The sequence below is a fragment of the Dipteris shenzhenensis genome, chromosome 29 (assembly GCF_047967505.1).
Source record: "Dipteris shenzhenensis isolate YYH24624 ecotype China chromosome 29, Dip_SZ_1.0, whole genome shotgun sequence".
NCBI lineage: Eukaryota > Viridiplantae > Streptophyta > Polypodiopsida > Gleicheniales > Dipteridaceae > Dipteris > Dipteris shenzhenensis.
Genome location: NC_141624.1, coordinates 14809687 through 14829052, shown reverse-complemented (window position 1 = coordinate 14829052; position 19366 = coordinate 14809687). Strand labels below are relative to the sequence as shown.

At 43.8% G+C, this 19366-nt stretch overlaps 1 protein-coding gene across 1 annotated transcript; it reads left to right on the top strand.

Moving 5' to 3' along the window:
• The first annotated feature begins 17239 nt into the window (after positions 1-17239).
• LOC147882471 (putative indole-3-pyruvate monooxygenase YUCCA9) lies at positions 17240-19162 on the top strand. Its single transcript, XM_087400938.1, has 4 exons — positions 17240-17873; positions 18157-18405; positions 18533-18655; positions 18777-19162. Exons 1-4 carry the CDS (start codon positions 17292-17294, stop codon positions 18969-18971), a joined length of 1149 nt encoding a protein of 382 aa, XP_087257064.1. The 5' UTR covers positions 17240-17291; the 3' UTR covers positions 18972-19162.
• Positions 19163-19366: the final 204 nt, after the last annotated feature.

Below are 19366 nucleotides of genomic sequence, written 5' to 3'. Positions count from 1 at the left end.
TGATACCATGAACACATATGGAGAGAGGAGAGGAGAAGAGTGGAGATGAGGTGAGGGGGTACAACTAGAGAGCACACCACAAATGACTAACTGTGGACGGTTTAGGAGCCGTGAGGCTTGGAGGTGCAAGAGCTATAGTCGGTGCGCTGGGAGTTGCAGCAGAAGTTGACGATGGCCAGGAGCCAATATTTGCAAGGTATTCTATTATGGCGGCTGTCCGTTTGGCCCGTGGAAGGTCGGAATAAGGTTGCTCGTAGGAAGCATGTGGAGCAGCTATATAGAAGGATGCCTTAGGTCATCTTGCTTAGTCGGTTGAGTTGATGTGTTATGAGCATGCTGGCACTGATTATGGAAGGAGCTTGTTGTGGAGACCAAATTTGTTGTAGAGGCTAGCAAATTTGCTTGAAGTGCTTGCTGTAGAAGTCAGCTAAGCTTGTCGTAGGGGATCCTAAAGCTCTCTCTAGATGAACAAAGAGATATATCTCTCTCAAATTTTTAGAATCAACCTTTCTTTCTCTCCCTATTTCTCTCTCATATGAATCTCTCAAAGAACTCACTAAGTCTCTCGAAGAAGATCACTCTCTCACGGAAGAATGAATGGAAACTCAAAGAGAATACCTCTCATGGATGGAAAAATCTCTTAAAAGAACAAAAATCCTTCACTCAATGGAAGTGAATGGAGTAAGGTCACAATCACTCAATCTCTCGATCGATCTCTCTCACTCTCACAAGGAGGATGGCACCTTAGCAGAAGGTAGAACCATGCTCTGATACCATGACAAAATATGAAGAGGGGAGGGGAGAAGAGTGGAGATGAGAGAGGGCACAGCTAGAGAGCACACCACAAGTGACTAATTGTACACTAGATTTAGTTGAAAATGTAGAATATATACAAACCCAATTAGGGTTAGGGTTAGGGGGATGCGTCAATTTTACGAGCAAAAACCTATGAGCAGGTTTATCTGAGCGTGTTTTTCAAGAGATTTTAAAAAATGTTTTTCTTTAGGAAACATGGTTTTTACACATTTATTTTCACTAGAACTAGATCCCTTTATCATAAAAATATACAGACTAGTCACTCATTCATTTTTACACAACATAATTTTCTTATTTAGAGACATCCCTTTGTACCCCTGTTATTACCTTAAAAAAGTGTTGATTCCTTTAAGAAACATTCCTCATAATCACTCTCAATGTAATAATACTATGCATATATAATTACTCATTAACACATTTATATCATATGGCAATATCTTTTTAGTGTTTTTATAGCATATTTATGGACATGTTTCTAAAGAAGTTTAAATTACTATAAATAAGTATTAACTTGGGCTTATATATCACTCTCATAAAATACATGTAATATTTAATACTATATATGAAAGATTTTCCAAAATATAACTTTTTAGATGTGCTCAAATGGGGTGTTTCGATCAATTTGAGTGGTTGAATGACTATATTTGGACATTGGATATGAAAGTTATGTCACTTTTAAAAGTGCTGTCCAAGGTAGTTTCGCCAGCGAAACTACCTTGGGAGACTTGCTTCAAAGGGGTTTCACTGGCGAAACTACCTGGATGGCTTGCTTCAATGAGTTTTCTTTGAAGAAACTCTTTCATGAAGATAGGTTGAGAGAGGTTTTTCAATGTCACCCCCTATTAAGTAAAAGTTGTAAGAAGGATCATAAGGGAATTTTCATAGAGAAGTCTACTATACATGTGGGTTTCTTCAAAAGCCATTCCATTATGCTCTCACCATTCCTACAGATTCACCTAAAGATTTTTGTATAAAATAGGCATTGCTATAATACTTTGCATATTTCTAAGTGAAACTATGTTTTCTTCTGATCGATTTTTGCCATATTTATGCATAGTTGGAAGCTTTTTTTTTCCTTCGCTTGGATGCTCGGAAGATTTCGCTCAGAAAATGCTCGTCCCCGGGCTACGGGATCTAATCCTTTCCTTTATAGCACTCTATAAGGTTAGTGCTATGCACATATGATCACATGATGTTGAGCATGAACTCTCAACAAAGATGTTATGTTAAGTTTCACAAGTGTAGTTTGTATAAGATGTTATGTTTAAAATCACAATTGTCCTATCTTGACGTGTAAGATGTTATGTTGAATTTGACAATTTCTATTATTTTGTACTTTCAAAACCTTGAAAAATTGTCTTAATTTTTAACCCTCATTTCATGAAAAGTATGCATAAAAATGATATGGAGAGTGCATTTTCCAAAATTACTTACAAAAATGAATTTGGACATTTAAGAGTCCACAATTAATAAAACGTGTGTTCATTTGCTCCCTGTCCACCAAGCTTCCTGTTTACCTTGCTTCCTCTCCACCAAGATTCTTAGTCAAACTCCTTCAAGGTAAGTTATTCTTTCATCCTATATCATTGTCTGAGTGTTTGATTTTGTTTTTGGTTCCTTTGCTAAGACGCATTGTACTATTTCCTTCAAGTTTTTAGCATGCATGAATGAGAAAGTGAGATTTCTTGGAAATAAGATTCCCCCTCTTGTAACAAGAAGAATAACTCTTGCTTTCTTGTCTCTCCTTTGCCTTGATTTCATATCCTTTGCTTGCTAAAATCTACATTTCTTCAAATAATTTTGTTGTGCTTTTTTGTCCTTCCATTGCTTCTTGCTGGTTCTTATGAATAATGATATGCATTTTCTTTTGTAGGTATCCATAGGCAACCCTAATCCACTGGTAATCCAAAATAATTTATCCAGGCCTTTACTTTGTCAATGAGTTCATGTTTTCTTTTATATTGGCCCCTCTTTTGTACATTCCATCCCTCTTCTCTTTCCCTCTTTCCCTCTACCACACGACTCAACCCATCTACCATACCCTTTGCTTTCTCTCTTTCCCTCTTTTCCCTCTTCTCCCTATTTCACCCATCCCCTTCCAAAATTTAGCCCATCCACCATACCTCTTTCCAACATTTAGACTATCCCTCTTTCCCTCTTGTCCTCTTTTTCTCTTTCCCTCTTTCCCTCATTCTAAAATTCAGCCCATCCCCTTCTACAATTCAGCTGATCCCCTCTAAAGACAACCCAATTACAAGGATAAGAACATCATAAAAGCTAGCACTTCTCTATATATTGGCAAGCCAACACAAGGCATGTTTTTCCTTTTTCCAACATTTAGCCGATCCCCTCGTTCTCTTTTTTGTCTTTCCAACATTCATCCCATCCCCTCTTTTTCTTTTTCCTCTTTCAAACATTCAGCTCATCCCCTTCCAAAATTCAGCCCATCCCCTCTTTTCCTCTTTCCCTCTTCTCCTCATTCTGAAATTCAGCCCATCCTCTTGTGAAATTCATCCCATCCCCTCTTTCCAACATTTGGCACATCCCCTTTCAAAATTTGGTCCATTCCATCTTTCTCTTTTTCCCCTTTTCAACATTCAGCCCATCTTCTCTTTCCCTTTTCCTCACTCACTTTTCCCTCTTTCCCTCTTTCTCTCTTTTCCCCATTCCAAAATTCAGACCATCACTTCCAAAATTCAGCCCATCTACCATACCACTCAGCCCTTCCCTTTGTCTTTTTCCTCTTTCCAACGTTCAGCCCATCCCCTTCAAAAATTTAGCAGATCCCCTTTTTTACATTTCCTCATTCTCTTTTCCCTCTTTCCCTCTTTACTCATTCCCTCTTCCCCTTGTTCTCTTCCCCTCTTTCCCTCTTTTCCCTCTTTCCCTTTTTCCCTCTTTCCCTCGTTCTTTGAGAGCCCAGAGTCCCTCCCAGAGTTGATTCTTCTAGAGATCCTTGGGGTACACTTCGCTAGGGAGTGGAGATTTCTAGGTTACCAAGCCAGTGTCTCTGTTGTAGGCTGATTGGTCACCTAGCCAGAGATGACCTCGTGGCCATGGTTAAGTGCCTCCCCCCCCACCCTCGTAGAGCAAGCAGAGTCAGCAAGTCAGTCCAGCACTCTCTCAGGCAAGAGCAGCAGGAGTCTCAGACCCATTGGGTTACCCCTTTAGAAGGGGACTGGACCCAGGTTAAAAAGAAAAAGAAACCAAGCAAACAGGCTCACAAGCACCGCAAGCAGAGGGCCAAATGCAAAGAGAGGGACAAGGGTGACCGAGAGGCTTTGGAGGAGGAACAGTGGGAGCCACCTCCCTAGCGACAGGGGCCACCGTCCATCCAGATGATCCTCCCATTTCGAAGGTTAAACCTCCGTACTCAACCTTGTAGTAACAGCACATTCTAGGAGCTCCCGATGTGACGATGGCGAAAGTCACGGACGCTAGCTCGACAGTGGCTATGGAGGAGAGGATCTAGGGCCTCGACGAGCCTAATTAGTAGGGGGCCTTGTAGTCATCCCCATCCCTCCTCCTGCCCCTCCCCCTCCCCCTGTAGACCCCTCCCCCTCTTCCTTTCCACCTCCCCCCCTTTAGGGTTCCCCTTGTGCCCCCCCGCACCCCCCTACTATGATTACTCTCACCACCCATCGCCCTCCCTCTGCCCCCTGTGCCCCTACCCTTGCCTCCTTCGCCGCCCCCCTCTCCACCTCTGCAGCAGGTTCTTCCACCTCGACACCCCTGCTAGAAGGCAAGGGAAACATGATAGCCCTTCTACTTCCCCATCATAGCAACCGGTCCATTTAGGGAGGGATCCTAAGGGATGGGGCTTGTCCTCTCGGTCAATAGCTCCCAACCTCTAGCCTGAGCATCCCTTACCACGAGACTTCTGAAGGTTAGGACCCTCAAACTATCTGGAGATTTTGGACTCATATCCTCTACCACTGGATGTAACGCTCATGGTCCTACAGCCCCAAAAGGGGGGTTTGATTAGTATAGTGGGATCTCAGACACACCCCATTTGGAGATTCCAGTTTGCCTCCACAGGGTTGGAGAAGTGGTCCCCAGAGGTGTTTGATGCTATTATGGGAGATCAAATTTCACGCATGATGGATGAGTGGATGGGTCCACAGGGACTGGACCTTTGGCATGCCTATGGCACAGAGGTGAGCTTTCAGCTGAGCTGCATGCATGAGGAGCCGGTGTGTGGTTTGGTAGTAGGAGTTATCAGATTGCCACTGGAGGCAAAGGTGGACTAGGCATACTATTGGCCCCTCTAAAAGTGTGTCGAGTTGTTCGAGGTGGAAGCCTCCTTCATGATGAAGTGGGCATGGAAGATCGGTATTGAGCCGGTATCCACCCTAGCACGTTGTTGCACAAACATGGACTATTCGCCCTCCAAACCCCCGACAAAGTCACACAAGGTAGTCTTTTTGGAACAAGCACCCACTCACAGGAGAGCCTTGTTCTCGACACCCCTGTCCTCATGAGTTGGAACGTGCACGGGCTCCACAATTGTGTTTGTAGCTAGCCACAGTACTTGATACTCTAGCAAGAGTTGCAGAGGGCAATGGTAGGGTGGGTAGTGGACATCCTTTTGAATCAGGATCATATGTTTTCAACCTCATACATCAGACGATGTCACCACCTTCTCCCAAGGAGAGCTCCAGAGGAGTGGTCCCCCGCAATAGGATGGAGCGGAGGGTCTGCATCTCAATCTCACAAACTTTGGCTCCAGAGGTTTATGATCAGGGCGAGCTCATTCTAGGATAAGCAGTTTGGATGGGAGTTCTGACGGGAGAGTCCAAGATTGGGATCCTAAACGTGTATGCCCCAGCGTGCAGACAACCCTGCCCGGCCTTTTGGAGGAGGATATCAGAGTGTCTTTTGGATGTAGACTCCTGTATTGTTGGAGGTGACTTCAACAACTTGGAGTTTGGGGAAGACAAGAAGGGCGACGCCTCTTTCTCTGAGATGCCAGCAGGAGCATAGTGTAGCACTTGGGAGCAGTTCATTTCATGATCAATGCAAAGACCCGAGAGCCAGATTTCAGTAGGACATCCCACAGCCTCCTCTTCTCCTTTGGACAAAGGAGACACGATGGATTGCTTGAGAGACTAGACCATTTCTATGTTGGGGACTGGGCACTACACAAAGGTGGCTCTACTAGGATTCTGGCAGGTACCACGATGTAAGATCACTCTCAAGTAGTACTTCACTTGGATCAGCCCTACTGCTCCCCCAGAAGGGGGTCCACATTCTAGAGGACCTCCTATAGGATGAGGAGATCCAGTAGGTCATGGTAGGAATTTGGGAGCAGTTAGAGATGACACCATGTAAGGGCTGGGATGCATGGGTGGCCGATGCGATTTAAAGGAGCAGTGAGGAGTTGCAGGCTCATGCCCATAGGCGAAGGAAGACTCTTTAGGAGTGTGAGTGGGCTTTGAGGAAGAGACCTCACCTCCATCGAGTGGCTCAGGGAGTAGGACCTAGGTTCTAAGTGACTTAACGATAGGTTCGAGAGTGCTCGCCTTGATCTTCAGGACACGGAGATTTTGCAGGCTGAGTTCTATCACTCCTCCTGGGCCCGGTGGGTGCAGTAGGGGGACAAGATGATGAAGCAATTTTTCTAGACCACTGGGCCCAGATCAGCAGGGGCTTAGATCAACAAGCACATAGCTGCAGTGTATTTGGGATTTGCAGAGCATCATGCACACTAACCCGTAGGAGATTCTAGACCTAACCACGGGTTTTTACAACCAGCTCTTTCAGATGGAGAGGATGACCTCAGCTGGTCTTGTGGCCTGAAATGTAGTTTGGGATCACGTTCCGATAGTAGTCTTGCAGGATTTATGCAGCAGACTGGAGGAGCCTTTCATAGATGAGGAGCTTTGGGAAGCCCTCAAGGCTCTCCCAACTGGGTGAGAATGGCTTGACTCTGGCCTTCTTCTAGAACTTCTGGATCTCCACCCCTTTCCATTTAGCTTGCGAGGAGATATCTGACACACGCTCCCTCCCTCAATCCTTGAGCAGGGGGTGGATTTGTTTGATTCTGAAAGGAGGAGATAGGTCAGACATCCGACAGTGGAGACCGATCACTATGCTTGATACTACATACAAGATCCTTGCCAAGGTCTTGAGCTTGCAGTTATGGCCCCATTTGATCGAGATCATTCACGACACATAGACTGGGCTCATCCAAACATCCTGAACAACATCTTCACATTCTGGGAGGCAGTGGATTGGTCCAGGGAGGAGTCATAGCTGCTGGCCTTCCTTCTCTTGGATTTCAAGAAGGTCTACGATAGGGTGGAGTGGTCCTTCCTGGAGGGTACTATGCGGAGATTGGGTTTCTCAGACAGATGGGTCAGAGGAGTTTCAGCACTTTATGCGGGGAGCTCTAGTCAGATGCTTATCGAAGGACACATGGGCGAAGCCTTTCCTCCCTCTCGCTCGGTCCATTAGGGCTGCCCACTCACAAACTTCCTCTTCTTATTTGTGGTGGAGGTTTTGGACTATTACTTGAGATCATAGGTGGCAGGCCTCACAGGGTTGCTCCCAATCAAACAATAGGAGGAGTTGCTCGTCTCAGACTTTGCAGATGACATGGCCTTGTATGTTGAGGGCACCACATTGAGTCTAGAGAGTCACGGGCACCCCGGCTATCTACTGCAAAGCCTTGGGTGCACGGATCAGCTAGACAAAATCCATAGGTTTCTTCACAGGCTTTGAGAAGACACAGGAGATCCGTGAGTGGGGGAGTGACTTTGGCTTCAGATGGATACCATGGGGCCAGACAGTGAGATACCTCGGATGCCAGGTTGGTATTGACATTACAGTAGAATAGCAGATCGAATCGGTCCTTGAGAGTGTTTGGCGCTTCTCTACTGGAGCTTGGCCAAACTCCATCTAGCAGGTTGCACCTTAGTGGCAAACTAGGTCCTTCTTGCCACGGCCTGGTATATCACCTCCTGCTGGTGCTTCCACAGAGGATGCATTGGGCAGCTCTGACTGTTGGTTCGGAACTTTCTTTGGGTAGGTTTGGATGGCACAACAAACACTAGAGGTCGAGTAGCTTGGCACACGGTGATCATACCGCAGGCACTGGGAGGCTTGGGTATAATTGATCCGGAGATGCAAAGCAGAGCCCTCCTGGGCAAGTTGGTGATTTGTGGCCTCACCCTAGGTGCAGAGCCTTGAGGGATAGTGGTAGCCTTCACACAGATGGATCTTCTCAGAGGCCCCCCTTATGGGGAAGGGTTCCCCCTTGATGAGGAGCCTTCATAGGGTCTGGCAGAGACTGGGAGGGGGTCTCATTCATGCTTCTCCCAGATGTAGAGAGGAGTTTGAGCATCAGCCCCTTATGTGGCACCCAGAGATCAGAGATCAGGAGGGGTGTATGCTCAGACACAGCAGACTCACATTGGCTGGGCACAGTGGGACAGTGGTCCAACAGGGTTCTTTGGCCATTGGAGCAGATTACCCATGGAGGCAGAGGCAAGGCTGGATGCCCTATTGCATCTGAGAGGGGTAGGGCAAAGGATGTGCGAGATTGACTTAGCCATTCCTCAGTCCTAGTGGGAAGGACTTCATGTATGGAGAGACATTAGATGGTTGGGGCAGTTTTCTAGTACTAGTGTTCCCTTGAGGATGCTGATGCAGCGATGCAGCATACACCTTGGCTTCTTCCGTGTAGGACCTGGAGGCCTACTTCAGCCACTCACTGAGAGAGACCCCGAGATGTATGGGAGTATTGATGGGATTCACTAGCAGATGATCAGAGTGGTGGGACATTTGGGGAAGGAGGGGCACATTGACCCTCCTAGTGTCTCAAAGCAGGATGCCCCTAGATGGTGCCTTTGGTTGTGGGAGGGTAGACCCCTGAGGGAGGTCTAGTGGGATCCTAGTGAGTGGTTCTGGTCTTCTAGGGGTGGCCTAGACTAGTAGGTGGATGAGGTGTCCTTATTTTCCCACATCACACGGATTGGCAAGATGCTTCAGATGGACTCGTCAAGGCGGGCCCCCTCGAGGGAGAGGAATTAGGTGGCCCAGAGAGTGCCCTGGGATGTTCGCTCTAGGTTTCGGATGCGGTTGTGGTCTAGTTTGTGGCCGAGGAAGATATCATACTTGTTATGGCTGGCTGCACACAGAGGCTTGCCCATCGGACGTGGTTGGAGCAGATGCGAGTGGTGGGGCAATGCCATTGTTGCTCCGATGGTGTCCTTGAGACTATCTCGCACTGCCTCTGGAGCTATCATAGCACAGCGAGGATTTGGATGGGAGCCCTAAGGATCATGACACATATGCAGAGTCTTTAGAGAGACTACACTTGGGGGATGGTGGCCTAGTTGACAGAGGGAGGATACATATTTCAGATTGATGAGATCTCCCCAGCCTACCGAATACAGGGTCGGAGCATCCAGAGGATAGCACTCCATGAGGAGGTCCCTCCTGATAGCTTAGCTCCTCCTCCTCCTAGGGAGGATATCGTTTAGGATGTGGTAGCCAGCATCATGGCATGGAACATTTGGGTGGCTCGTTGCAATCTTGTGATGGGTGAGCACTCGGTTCCACCCTCAGCTACCCTAGTAGCCATCTGGTAGGACATCATATACACACTACGGTCCACTTGGGAGCGTGGGACTCCAGGCTCTAGGGTGACTATCGAGAGGCGTGCTTGTTTTTGCAAGGCTTGGCATGCATGAGTTTTCTACATCTTCACACCACGAGGGATTCGCTGGTTGTATAGTCCCCCCACTTGGCTGTTAGCCCTAGTACCAGAGATCCTCTAGGCAGTGAGCTGGGTTTCTCTAGAACAGGCCGGTTCTTTCTTTCAACCTTTTTCAAAATTTTCCATACTCAGCACCTTCGGGGCTGCTGTCTTGCATGAAAGCTTTCAAGCATTAATAGAAGGTTCCTTTCTTTGAAGTAAAACCACCAATAAAAGTCAAAAAGTGATATTATATTTGGACTCTGTAATCTTGCTTTACTAATCAAGAACATGTTAAATCACCTAATAATATTGATGGGGAAGACATGTCATGTACTTAAAAAGTTTGATGCATGTCGGATATCATCTGCATTGTTGCACCTACACATTTTCTTGTTTCTTACCACTCATCATGCACGTGTTAAAAAATATGCATTAGTGTGCTTCTAGAATATGTATGTGTCTTTGATCAACACCAAGATTTGCAAGCACATGAATTTTACTCACATTTTGACATATTAAAAGAATTATACCCATTGGATATTCAATACATACACATAGTCTAGAAGCACACATATGCATATCTTTTAATAGCCATGCATGATACATGGTAAGAAACAAGGAAATATGCATCTCCAAACATGAAAATGATATTTGATGGGTATGATACTTTGCACAAGCTTTAATGTGAGTAATGTTAAGATTTGTGAAAAGTATTACACCCATAGGATATCATTTTCATGGTTGGGCATGCATATTCTTATGACACATCATGCCATGAGTGTTAAAAAATATGCATAGGTGTGCTTCTAGCCTATGTGAGTGTCTTTGATGGGCATGGTACTTTTCATAGGCCTTAATATTACTCACATTAAGGATTGTACACAACACGATTCCCACTAGATATCATTTATATGGTTTGGCATGTATATTTCCTAGTTCGTTACTACTCATCATGTGTGAGTGTTAGAAAATATGGATGTGGATATGATACTTTTCACAAGCTTTAATATTACTCACATGAAGTATCATGTAAGTTATCATTAACACTCATTGGTGTGCTTCCAACTTATGCGCATATCTCTGATGGGTATGGAACTTTTCATAGGCCTTAATCTTCCTCACATTAAGGCTTGTGCAAAGTATCATGCCCATCAGATATCATTTGCATGGTTGAGAATGCATGTTTTCTTGTTTCTTACCATGCATCATGCATGAGTGTTAAAAAGTATGAATTAATGTGATTCTAGCCTCTGTGTATGTGTCTCTGATGGGTAAGATACCTTGAACAAGCCTTAATCTTACTCACATTAAGGCTTGTGAAAAGTATCATACCCATCAAATATTATTCGCAAGGTTGGGCATGCATATTTGTTTGTTTTTAACCACCCATCATGCATGACTGTTAAAACTTATGCATCAGTGAGATTCTAGCCTATGTGTGTGTCTTGGATGTGTACGATACTTTACACAATATTTAATGTGAGTAATATCCATGTGCTTGCAAATTTTGGTGTGCATCGCATTTCATCAGCATGGGCATGCATGTATCCTTGTTTACTATAATGCACCATGTGTTAAAAACTATGCATTGCTATGCTTCTAGCATATGTGTGTGCTCCCTATAGAGGAAAATATTTGGCATGATGATTGACCTAGAGGCACACCAATTCTTGTCCCCTTATAAGATAGAAGGCCATGGATTTGGCCTTACCCTATTGAGAATTAATCAGCTTAGGGTGTAAGAAAAAAACGCATATGCACCCTAAAACCTAGTGATACTCCAAATGCAACAATACCTAGCATGAATCTTTTATGATCATGATTTAGAGGCCTATTATTTTTGTACTTATTGACCAACATCCCCATGCAAGACAAAAAATTGTGAACCCACACATGTTAGTGCATGCCACTAGGGTTTTCCTAAGAAAAGTGCACATGTAGAACTATTTATGGGACAAGATTTGGCATGGCTCTTAGGCCCATAGTGACCTAGACACACACCAAGTCTTGTACTAATACAAGAGATGAATCCATTTATTTGGCCTTATCATATTGAAAATTAATCAGCTTCAGGGTGGTAAAAAAAGCATATAATCAGGTGGGTTCTCAATCTTGATTATAAACTAACCCCCTTTTTTATAATCTTGTTTACCTTGGTGATGGACCACCCCCTGATTTGGATGATAATTGAATTTGGTAGGAAATTCTGGTGAAGAACTCAAACAAGTTCCGTAGGATTGCTAGGATGTCCGCAATCACAGACCCTGCAAAAATGGCCATTATTTCTCAAAAGTTGGAGGATGCACGAAGGGAAATGGAAAATATTGGAGAAGAGAATAGAACTAGACCATTTTTGTATGGAAAAGCAAAATGCGAGAAACATTAGATAACTTATGGCATCCAGTTTCCTTTTTGTGGTATACAATTAGAATCTTTCAGTAGTTCTAAGTCTCTTTGGTATAAGCGATAATAAGCTGGGAAACACAGGCATTACCTGTCTTCCTACATGATGCCAAATTTGTTCTAACAAATGGTTTTCTATGGATGGTGAGAGCTAAGTGGACTCTAACCTAAGAGCCTAGGCTACTGGATAGATTCAACATTTTTTAATATCAGTTGTACTCATGTGTTATGAGAATCCATATAACATAATAAAAAAAGTTTTTATCCACCTTTATTTGAGCATCGTGTAGTGTGTTGTTAATAGGTTTCTTTTTTTAAAACACACACACACACACACACACGCACACGCGCACGCGCACACACACACACACACACACACGAACATGGAGTGAATACGTGCACACATATGCACACACAAATAGCATGCACCCATAAATCATGCATGCATGCACATGCACACCCATCTTGTTCTCCTCCTCTATGTTGTTTCCTATATTCATTTATATTTGCAAGAGATTGGGAATAAACTAGAGTATTGCACGTGCTTTGAGTGGTAAGAAAGTAAACTACTTGACAAGGGCACTCCTATAATAGACTATTTGTACTTGTTGATCACTCCACCTACAATAGAGAATTTGCAGTGTCAACATGTTTTGGTAGAAAAAAACAACAAAGGTTTTTCTTAAATGGTTAAGATTTATAATTTGGTGCTACTACTCATATCTAAATCATTACTCTTTAAATCTTTTCCTTTTATTACCTTATATTATTTCAACTTTAATGAAAGTATTCACAAGTCTTCATGATGTACTAAGAATCACTTTTTGATGATAACACTTCCAAATGCACCTTGGCAATTTCTACAATTAATGCCATAGTAGTTAAGTAACCGATAACTTCTAAATAAGGAATGTCGGCTAACTTTGAAATAAATTTCAACCCTCGAAACTTGATAGATTTCATTGTGAAGATGCAAATGCTTATAGGTCCCATCTATTTTTTGGTGGTACTTTAATGGGCTTTCCAAGCATACTAGTAATTTGTGGAGCAAAAATCATTACTTGTAGTGGATTGCTTACACTCTAGTGGAAGACATGATGAAAAGCAAGTCATTTGTGGTTGGACGATAGGATAGAGCTAATGATTACAACTTTGTCATTGTACATGTGTAAAGAAATCATCAATTAATCCATCATTGGTCATATGATGGAGAGAAAATAAAAGCATGGGATATGCATCATAGTTGGCATAAACAAGACCGCAATAGGGATTAGGTTAATAAGAATATTTACTCACATTGTCTTTTTCTTCTAATGAAAACACCTGCAAAGAAGTTACATTCATGACTACTTAGAAAAGTATGTGAAAATTCTTGTCTCTTTGCAAAAAAATCTTCAAATCAAACCTCATGCATTTAGATTGGAAAGAAGGGATTGAGCAAAAATTTATATTGTAGGCCTAGTGTGGCATGCACTTGTGGTTTAAATTTGTTATGTATTGTTTCAATTTTTACCTAAAAACTTATATCATAGGCCTAGTGTGGTGTGATCTTGTGGTTTAAATTTGTTATGGAATTGTTTTGATTTGTTTGTTGAAATCATTCATGCAACCATATCTTGGAGGAAATTTAGGATATACCTCCATGCACACCTATTTCTTAGTTCAAATAGGTTCTCAATAGGTTTGAAAGCACCAATACGTAACTAAGAATTATGTTGGAAGCAACCTTAGCCAATGTCATGAGTAATTTTTATCTCAATTTAAAAATGGTGCTTAAATTGTCGAGGCCTTCTATATGTACATTGGTTTGACCATTTATAACAGGAAATCCTTGTTATCAAATAAACCCTTAATATTATTGAAATGGCATATGATTCCCATTTAAGAATTGATTTAGCTAGCATATAAATTTGTAAATCATGCGTCTATCATAATGGATGGGACACAAAATCCAAAGGTCTTAGGTAAGGGAGTTAAAAGATGATGTGTGGACATATAGATGTAAAATTTTTGTTAAAAAATAATTGCAAAAAAAGAAAAAGAGAACATATCGTTGAAGATTCACATAACCTTTTCAAAAGCATGCTTTAGTATAGACACTATATAGGGTGGTTTTTTGGCTTGACTTTTAAGCATAGATGTCATATAGAGTGTTTTCTTGGCTTGACTTTTAGCCTACGAGCATACCATGACTTAAGGAAACATTTTGCATACATGTGACCTATCTCTCCCACACATGATAATAATCTGAGGATTGGATATTCAGCACGTCCTAAGGCCCTGCACCCAAAAGTAGATAACCCAATTTTGTACATTTGAGAGGAGTATTAGATTCTACAAAAGTTTAGACAAATATTTATACATAATGGGATTCATAATTCACTTTTGTCAAAAGGAGTTAAGATATTATGAAAGAACAGGAGCTTAGGACCCACATGTAAGAAGAAGTTTTATTAATATCTCTTCGAACGCACATTTTAGGTAGGTTCTCTTACTAGTGAATCCCGCATGGAGCAAGTAGCACTATCTTCTTATGGTTTGAGCTGATATCTTCATGCAAGAGCTTTCAAGAAAGAGATGATTGTAGGCCTATGATATAATTGGATGCAATTGGCACTCACTCTTTCTCATATAATGTCTTTCCATACAATTAAAATCTCAATATCAAGAATGCACATCAACAAGGTTCTGATGCAGGTAATGTATTGAGTTAAATAATTAGTGCTTATAAAAGAGAAATAGTTAATGGAAATGCGAGGGCTTGTTGTTTTTTGTTGGGAGTTGATCAATGGAGGTTAGGCTAAAATTTTTAAGTGTTTAATTTTTTCTTGGTGTCTCTTTTCTTGAAGTGACTTGAACTTTTGGGTAGATCCTTTTTTTGAGGCTACGATCTCTGATACCAGAAAGGGGAAGGTAATGGACAAATGATATGGAGGGGAGAGAAAGGCACAATCGGTAAGGTGAACAAGGTTCTAGCTTAGTAGTTCCAAGTGTGAATTTGTAGTATGTGTCAAGCTAGGTAATCCAATTATAATCCGATTTTTGGAGCAAGTCAATCTCCTTTAGAAAATAAGTGGTAGTAAATAGCTTGAAGATGTCTGCTACAATTTTGTTGCTCCCTTTCTTGTTAGCTTAACTTCACTAAGGTCTACATAGGAAGGTCTTTGAATGCTACATAAGTTTGTGTTGAAGGGACGATTGTAACGAGGTGAGCGCTTTGCGAAAATTTTTTGGCACAATTTGCATACATGTTACTTTTTGGGTGTCTATGTTAGTGGTGGTATGTGGCTCATGAGTATTGCAAGTGGTATGGTTATTACCTCATGGTTTATGCATGGGACCATTTGGTTGTGAGGCCCCTTGGCAATATGTATGTGAAATGATTGCTCACTAGGAACTACATCCATAGATTTTGAGGTGTGGCATAAGAGAACTGGTTTTGATGCTATCCACTCATAAGATATCATGGAGTAGGGAATTGACGTGGAGGAAACCAATGAAATCGGCGATGGACCGTTAGGCTGGGAGCAATTTTACCGATTTTTGCTCAGTTTTTGATTGTAATGGCCGCCCCATCCTGATTTCTATTATCAATGGCTTGGTGAGGGAGTATCACAGGAGTGATCATTCGTAGTTTGTTTAATGGCCTTTGTGGATGCATGTTTATAACCACACAATCAAAGATTTGATCAAATGGTGGATGAGGAGTGCCTGTTTTGGACCGTTGGATGGGCATTAAGATCGAATGGTGAGAAAACTATGGTATTTGTAGGCCATTAGATTTGAATTTGATATAATGGCTTATGATGATGGAGTTGCCACTCTGCCACTTGATCCTTCTTCAAATTAATTTTGTGGCCACACAACTTTGGGTCCACTCCCCTCATGTCTGTGTATCTCCAAGAGAAACTTCATTAGTTGGGCTTGGTTTTTCGCCTGTCCCCAATGGGGTAGGGCTTAGGGCTTGAAAGATTTTTATGTTCAGTTTTTTTGGGCATGCCTTGATTGGAGCAACATCTGACTCTTCTATTTCTATCCCTTGAAATCCTTGGCTTTTTCCCCCCCGCTTCTCTCTTTCTCTTTGTCTCTCTCTCTCTCTCTCTCTCTTTGTGCTTTCAATTCGCCCCCTTTTCCTTGCACTGTCAATGGCGGGGGTTGGCGGATCAGAGATATGGACCGTTAGATCCAAGAACATTAATAGTCATAATTTTGAGCAGACACAATAACCGTTTAGATTCTAACAAACACCGGGGCCAACCGGTCATCACCTCACTTTGAACCTTGTAGTTTGAACTGCCCTACTTGTTGCATGGAGTCCCAAATATGCCACCGTTTGACCACTAAAATGACGACACGTGTCCTGTTGGCACCGCCTCCCCCCTCTATTGACAGTCGAAAATTGGAATCGGGATTTCCGGTCGGAAAATTGGCGCGACAGTGCCTGGTATCCTCGCAAGAATCGGCTCTCGATGCCGATTTCCGACTCCATCTCATGCACGCCACTTGAATGAAATTCATCTTCGTGTTAGATGCATTCTGATTATGAAAGGGGCGGCGTCCAAGAGCTGGGATGTCGCTGATGGGGCACACGGAGCGAGGGGGGGAGTGGGGGGATGAAATGGCGGCGGGAATTCCCTAGTCACAATACGGCTGGTGGGGGTTAAATGGGAGGGAGAAGGAGGGACACGTGGAGGAGGGCGAGGAGGGGGGGGCTAAATTGGCGGGCGGGGCTGAAGTTGGCGGCGAAGAGGCTTTTTGGGGGGGGGGGGGGGGGCAAAAGGGAAGAATGTTTCCCCATCGCAAACAGGGAGTACAAACAAAACTACTAAAGGGCAGAAAAGGGCGGTCGACGCGCACTAAGGTGCCAAAGTTCCCGATGAAGAAAAAGCGGACGGGCCCAAACAAAAAACAAAAAAAAAAGAAGGCAAAAAGTGGGAGACAGTACACGTGGAGATTAGGAACGAGAACGGGGCCTATTAATAAGCCCGGTCGTAACGATCTGTCACAACATACACACTCAGCTCGCTTCTTCCAAGCTTTCATGGCGTCGCCGTCTTCTTCTTCTTCTTCCTCCTTCTTTTCCTTCTTCTTCCAAGCTTTCTTCCTTCGCCCTTCTTCCTTCTTCTTCCAAGCTTTTTTCCTTCGCCATTCCTCTTCTTCTTCTTCTCCTCCTTCTTCCTCACCCTCTCCAGCTCCATCGCCATCTTCTCCAATCCTCCATGCACCACCTCCTCCTCGTCCTCGTCCTCCCCCTCCCCCTCCCCCTCCCCCTTCCCTCCCCCTCCCCCTCCCCCCCTCCTCCCTCCATCAGCCTTTCACCCTCTCCCCCGTCCCTGGCGCTATCATCGTCGGCGCTGGTCCCTCCGGCATGGCCACTGCCGCTTGCCTCAAACTCCGTGGCGTCCCCTCCGTCCTCCTCGAACGCTCCGCTTGCATCGCCTCCCTCTGGAAAGGCAAGACCTACGATCGCCTGCACATGCACATTGATAAGAAGTATTGTGAGCTCCCTCTGCAGCGTTTCCCCAAGGATTATCCGAACTTCATCACCCGGAAACAGTTCATCGAATACTTGGATGATTACGAGGACAGGTTCAAGTTGCAGCCTACGTTTAACGAAATGGTCGTCTCCGCAACATTTGATGAGCGGTCCAAGGAATGGCGGGTTCAAACTCTGAATACAGGGGTTTCTGGAGAAGCCCGGAAGGTCGAGTACGTCGGGAGGTGGTTGGTGGTCGCTACAGGCGAGAATGCTGAAATCGTGATGCCAGATCTTGAAGGGACGAAGCAATTTAATGGCATTATCATTCATTCTAGTGAATACAGGCACGGAGGAGACTATAAAGGAAAGAAAGTTCTCGTGGTTGGTTCTGGTAATTCCGGAATGGAAATTGCTCTGGATTTAGTAGAGAATGGCAGTGCTGGAATGACGTCCGTCGCAGTGCGAAGCCCAGTAAGTTCTTGTCTAGTTCTTTGACTGTAACGTTAGCATTTAGGTCGAAAAATTTGCTCCGAGTCGCTTTTTCATGTTCACGTACGGCTTGCGATCATCACCACGAGTTTCCGGTAGAAGAATCTGTTTCCAGTTGAAAACCTGCAAGGAAACCCTCACCTCCTGTCATTCGCTATGCCAGTGTGTGTAGATATGTGGATTCGTGGTTTACATGTTAGAAAAGAAACTGTGAGCTGATTTTCGCAGTTGAGCCTGAACTGTTTTTGGCCTTTTGTTTTTGCAGCGGCACATTTTGCCACTCAAAGTGCTTTGGAAATCTACTTTTTCTGTGGCAATGCGGTTGATGAAGTTTCTTCCTGTGTGGCTAGTGGACTACATCCTAGTCTCTTACAGCCGCTTGATACTAGGAGATACGTCTGCCTGTGGTATTAAAAGGCCCAAGGTTGGACCTCTGGAACTGAAGAACAAGATGGGGAAAACCCCGGTGCTGGATGTCGGAACATTAGCCAGAATTCAGTGCGGTGATATTAAGGTTAGAACTGGATGTTCTCTCGCACGCTGTGTAATAAACCCTAGTTGTTCTGGCGGTCACGATGAACGCATTGAACCTTTTGCTGTCCGTCAAAATCAAATCGTCCTTTCTTCTGGTGAAATTTCAGGTGAAACCTGCTGTGGAATGCTTCACCGAAAAAGGAGTCCGGTTTATAAATGGGCTGAACGAGAGCTTTGATGTAGTAATATGTGCAACTGGGTACAGGAGCAACGTTCCGCGCTGGCTTAAGGTACAGACGTTTTTGCATGTCGTTCATCGAGCGTTTGGCGAAGGATGAATCGTCGACTCTGAGGTCGTCTTCCAAAAGTCTGTGCTCATGTTTGTTGTATTTGTGAAACTGTGCTTTGCAGGACGAAGACGGGTTTTTCGCCGCAGATGGTCTGCCGAAGTCGCCGCCTTCGCCATACAACTGGAAAGGAGAGAACGGCCTGTATGCAGCAGGTTTGTGCAAGAAAGGCATTCTCGGAGGCGCAATAGACGCTCAGCTCATCGCCAAGGAAATAAGCGACGCTTATCGAGGACACCGAAAGCCGTGCGCGAAATGAACTATCTGCAGACTAGAAATAGGAAAATGTACATTAGTGCCTGCTGTTGTGGCAGAAATGATGAGCATCGTCTCTACGATGTGGTCTCATGTTCGTTTGTAAATACAATTTTTGCGTGAGACCGGAAGGTGTTCTCATGTTAGGTGCTCAAGAAATGGTGGTTTGGAGATCTGTTGATGTTCGTCAATCAATCGGAGTGACCACTAATAGTAATGGATTAATTTTGAGCAACCATGTGTCAATAGGGCGTAGTGCATGAATATCAGGGCGTATGCTTTGGAAAGTCTTGCTTTTTTAGGGGTGATATGAATCGATTGCTGCCGTTAAACTGTTGTGCGGATTGTGCGCTTGGATCTGAGTCGCATGCGCATTTTCGATCTCACATACCTCATGCG

Excerpts from the sequence above, each read along its gene's own strand:
- LOC147882471 (XM_087400938.1), top strand. The coding sequence starts at position 17,292 with ATGGCCACTGCCGCTTGCCTCAAACTCCGTGGCGTCCCCTCCGTCCTC. Across the intron at positions 18,406-18,532 it reads TTCAGTGCGGTGATATTAAG|GTGAAACCTGCTGTGGAATG; the intron begins GTTAGAACTGGA and ends GTGAAATTTCAG. Across the intron at positions 18,656-18,776 it reads ACGTTCCGCGCTGGCTTAAG|GACGAAGACGGGTTTTTCGC; the intron begins GTACAGACGTTT and ends TGTGCTTTGCAG.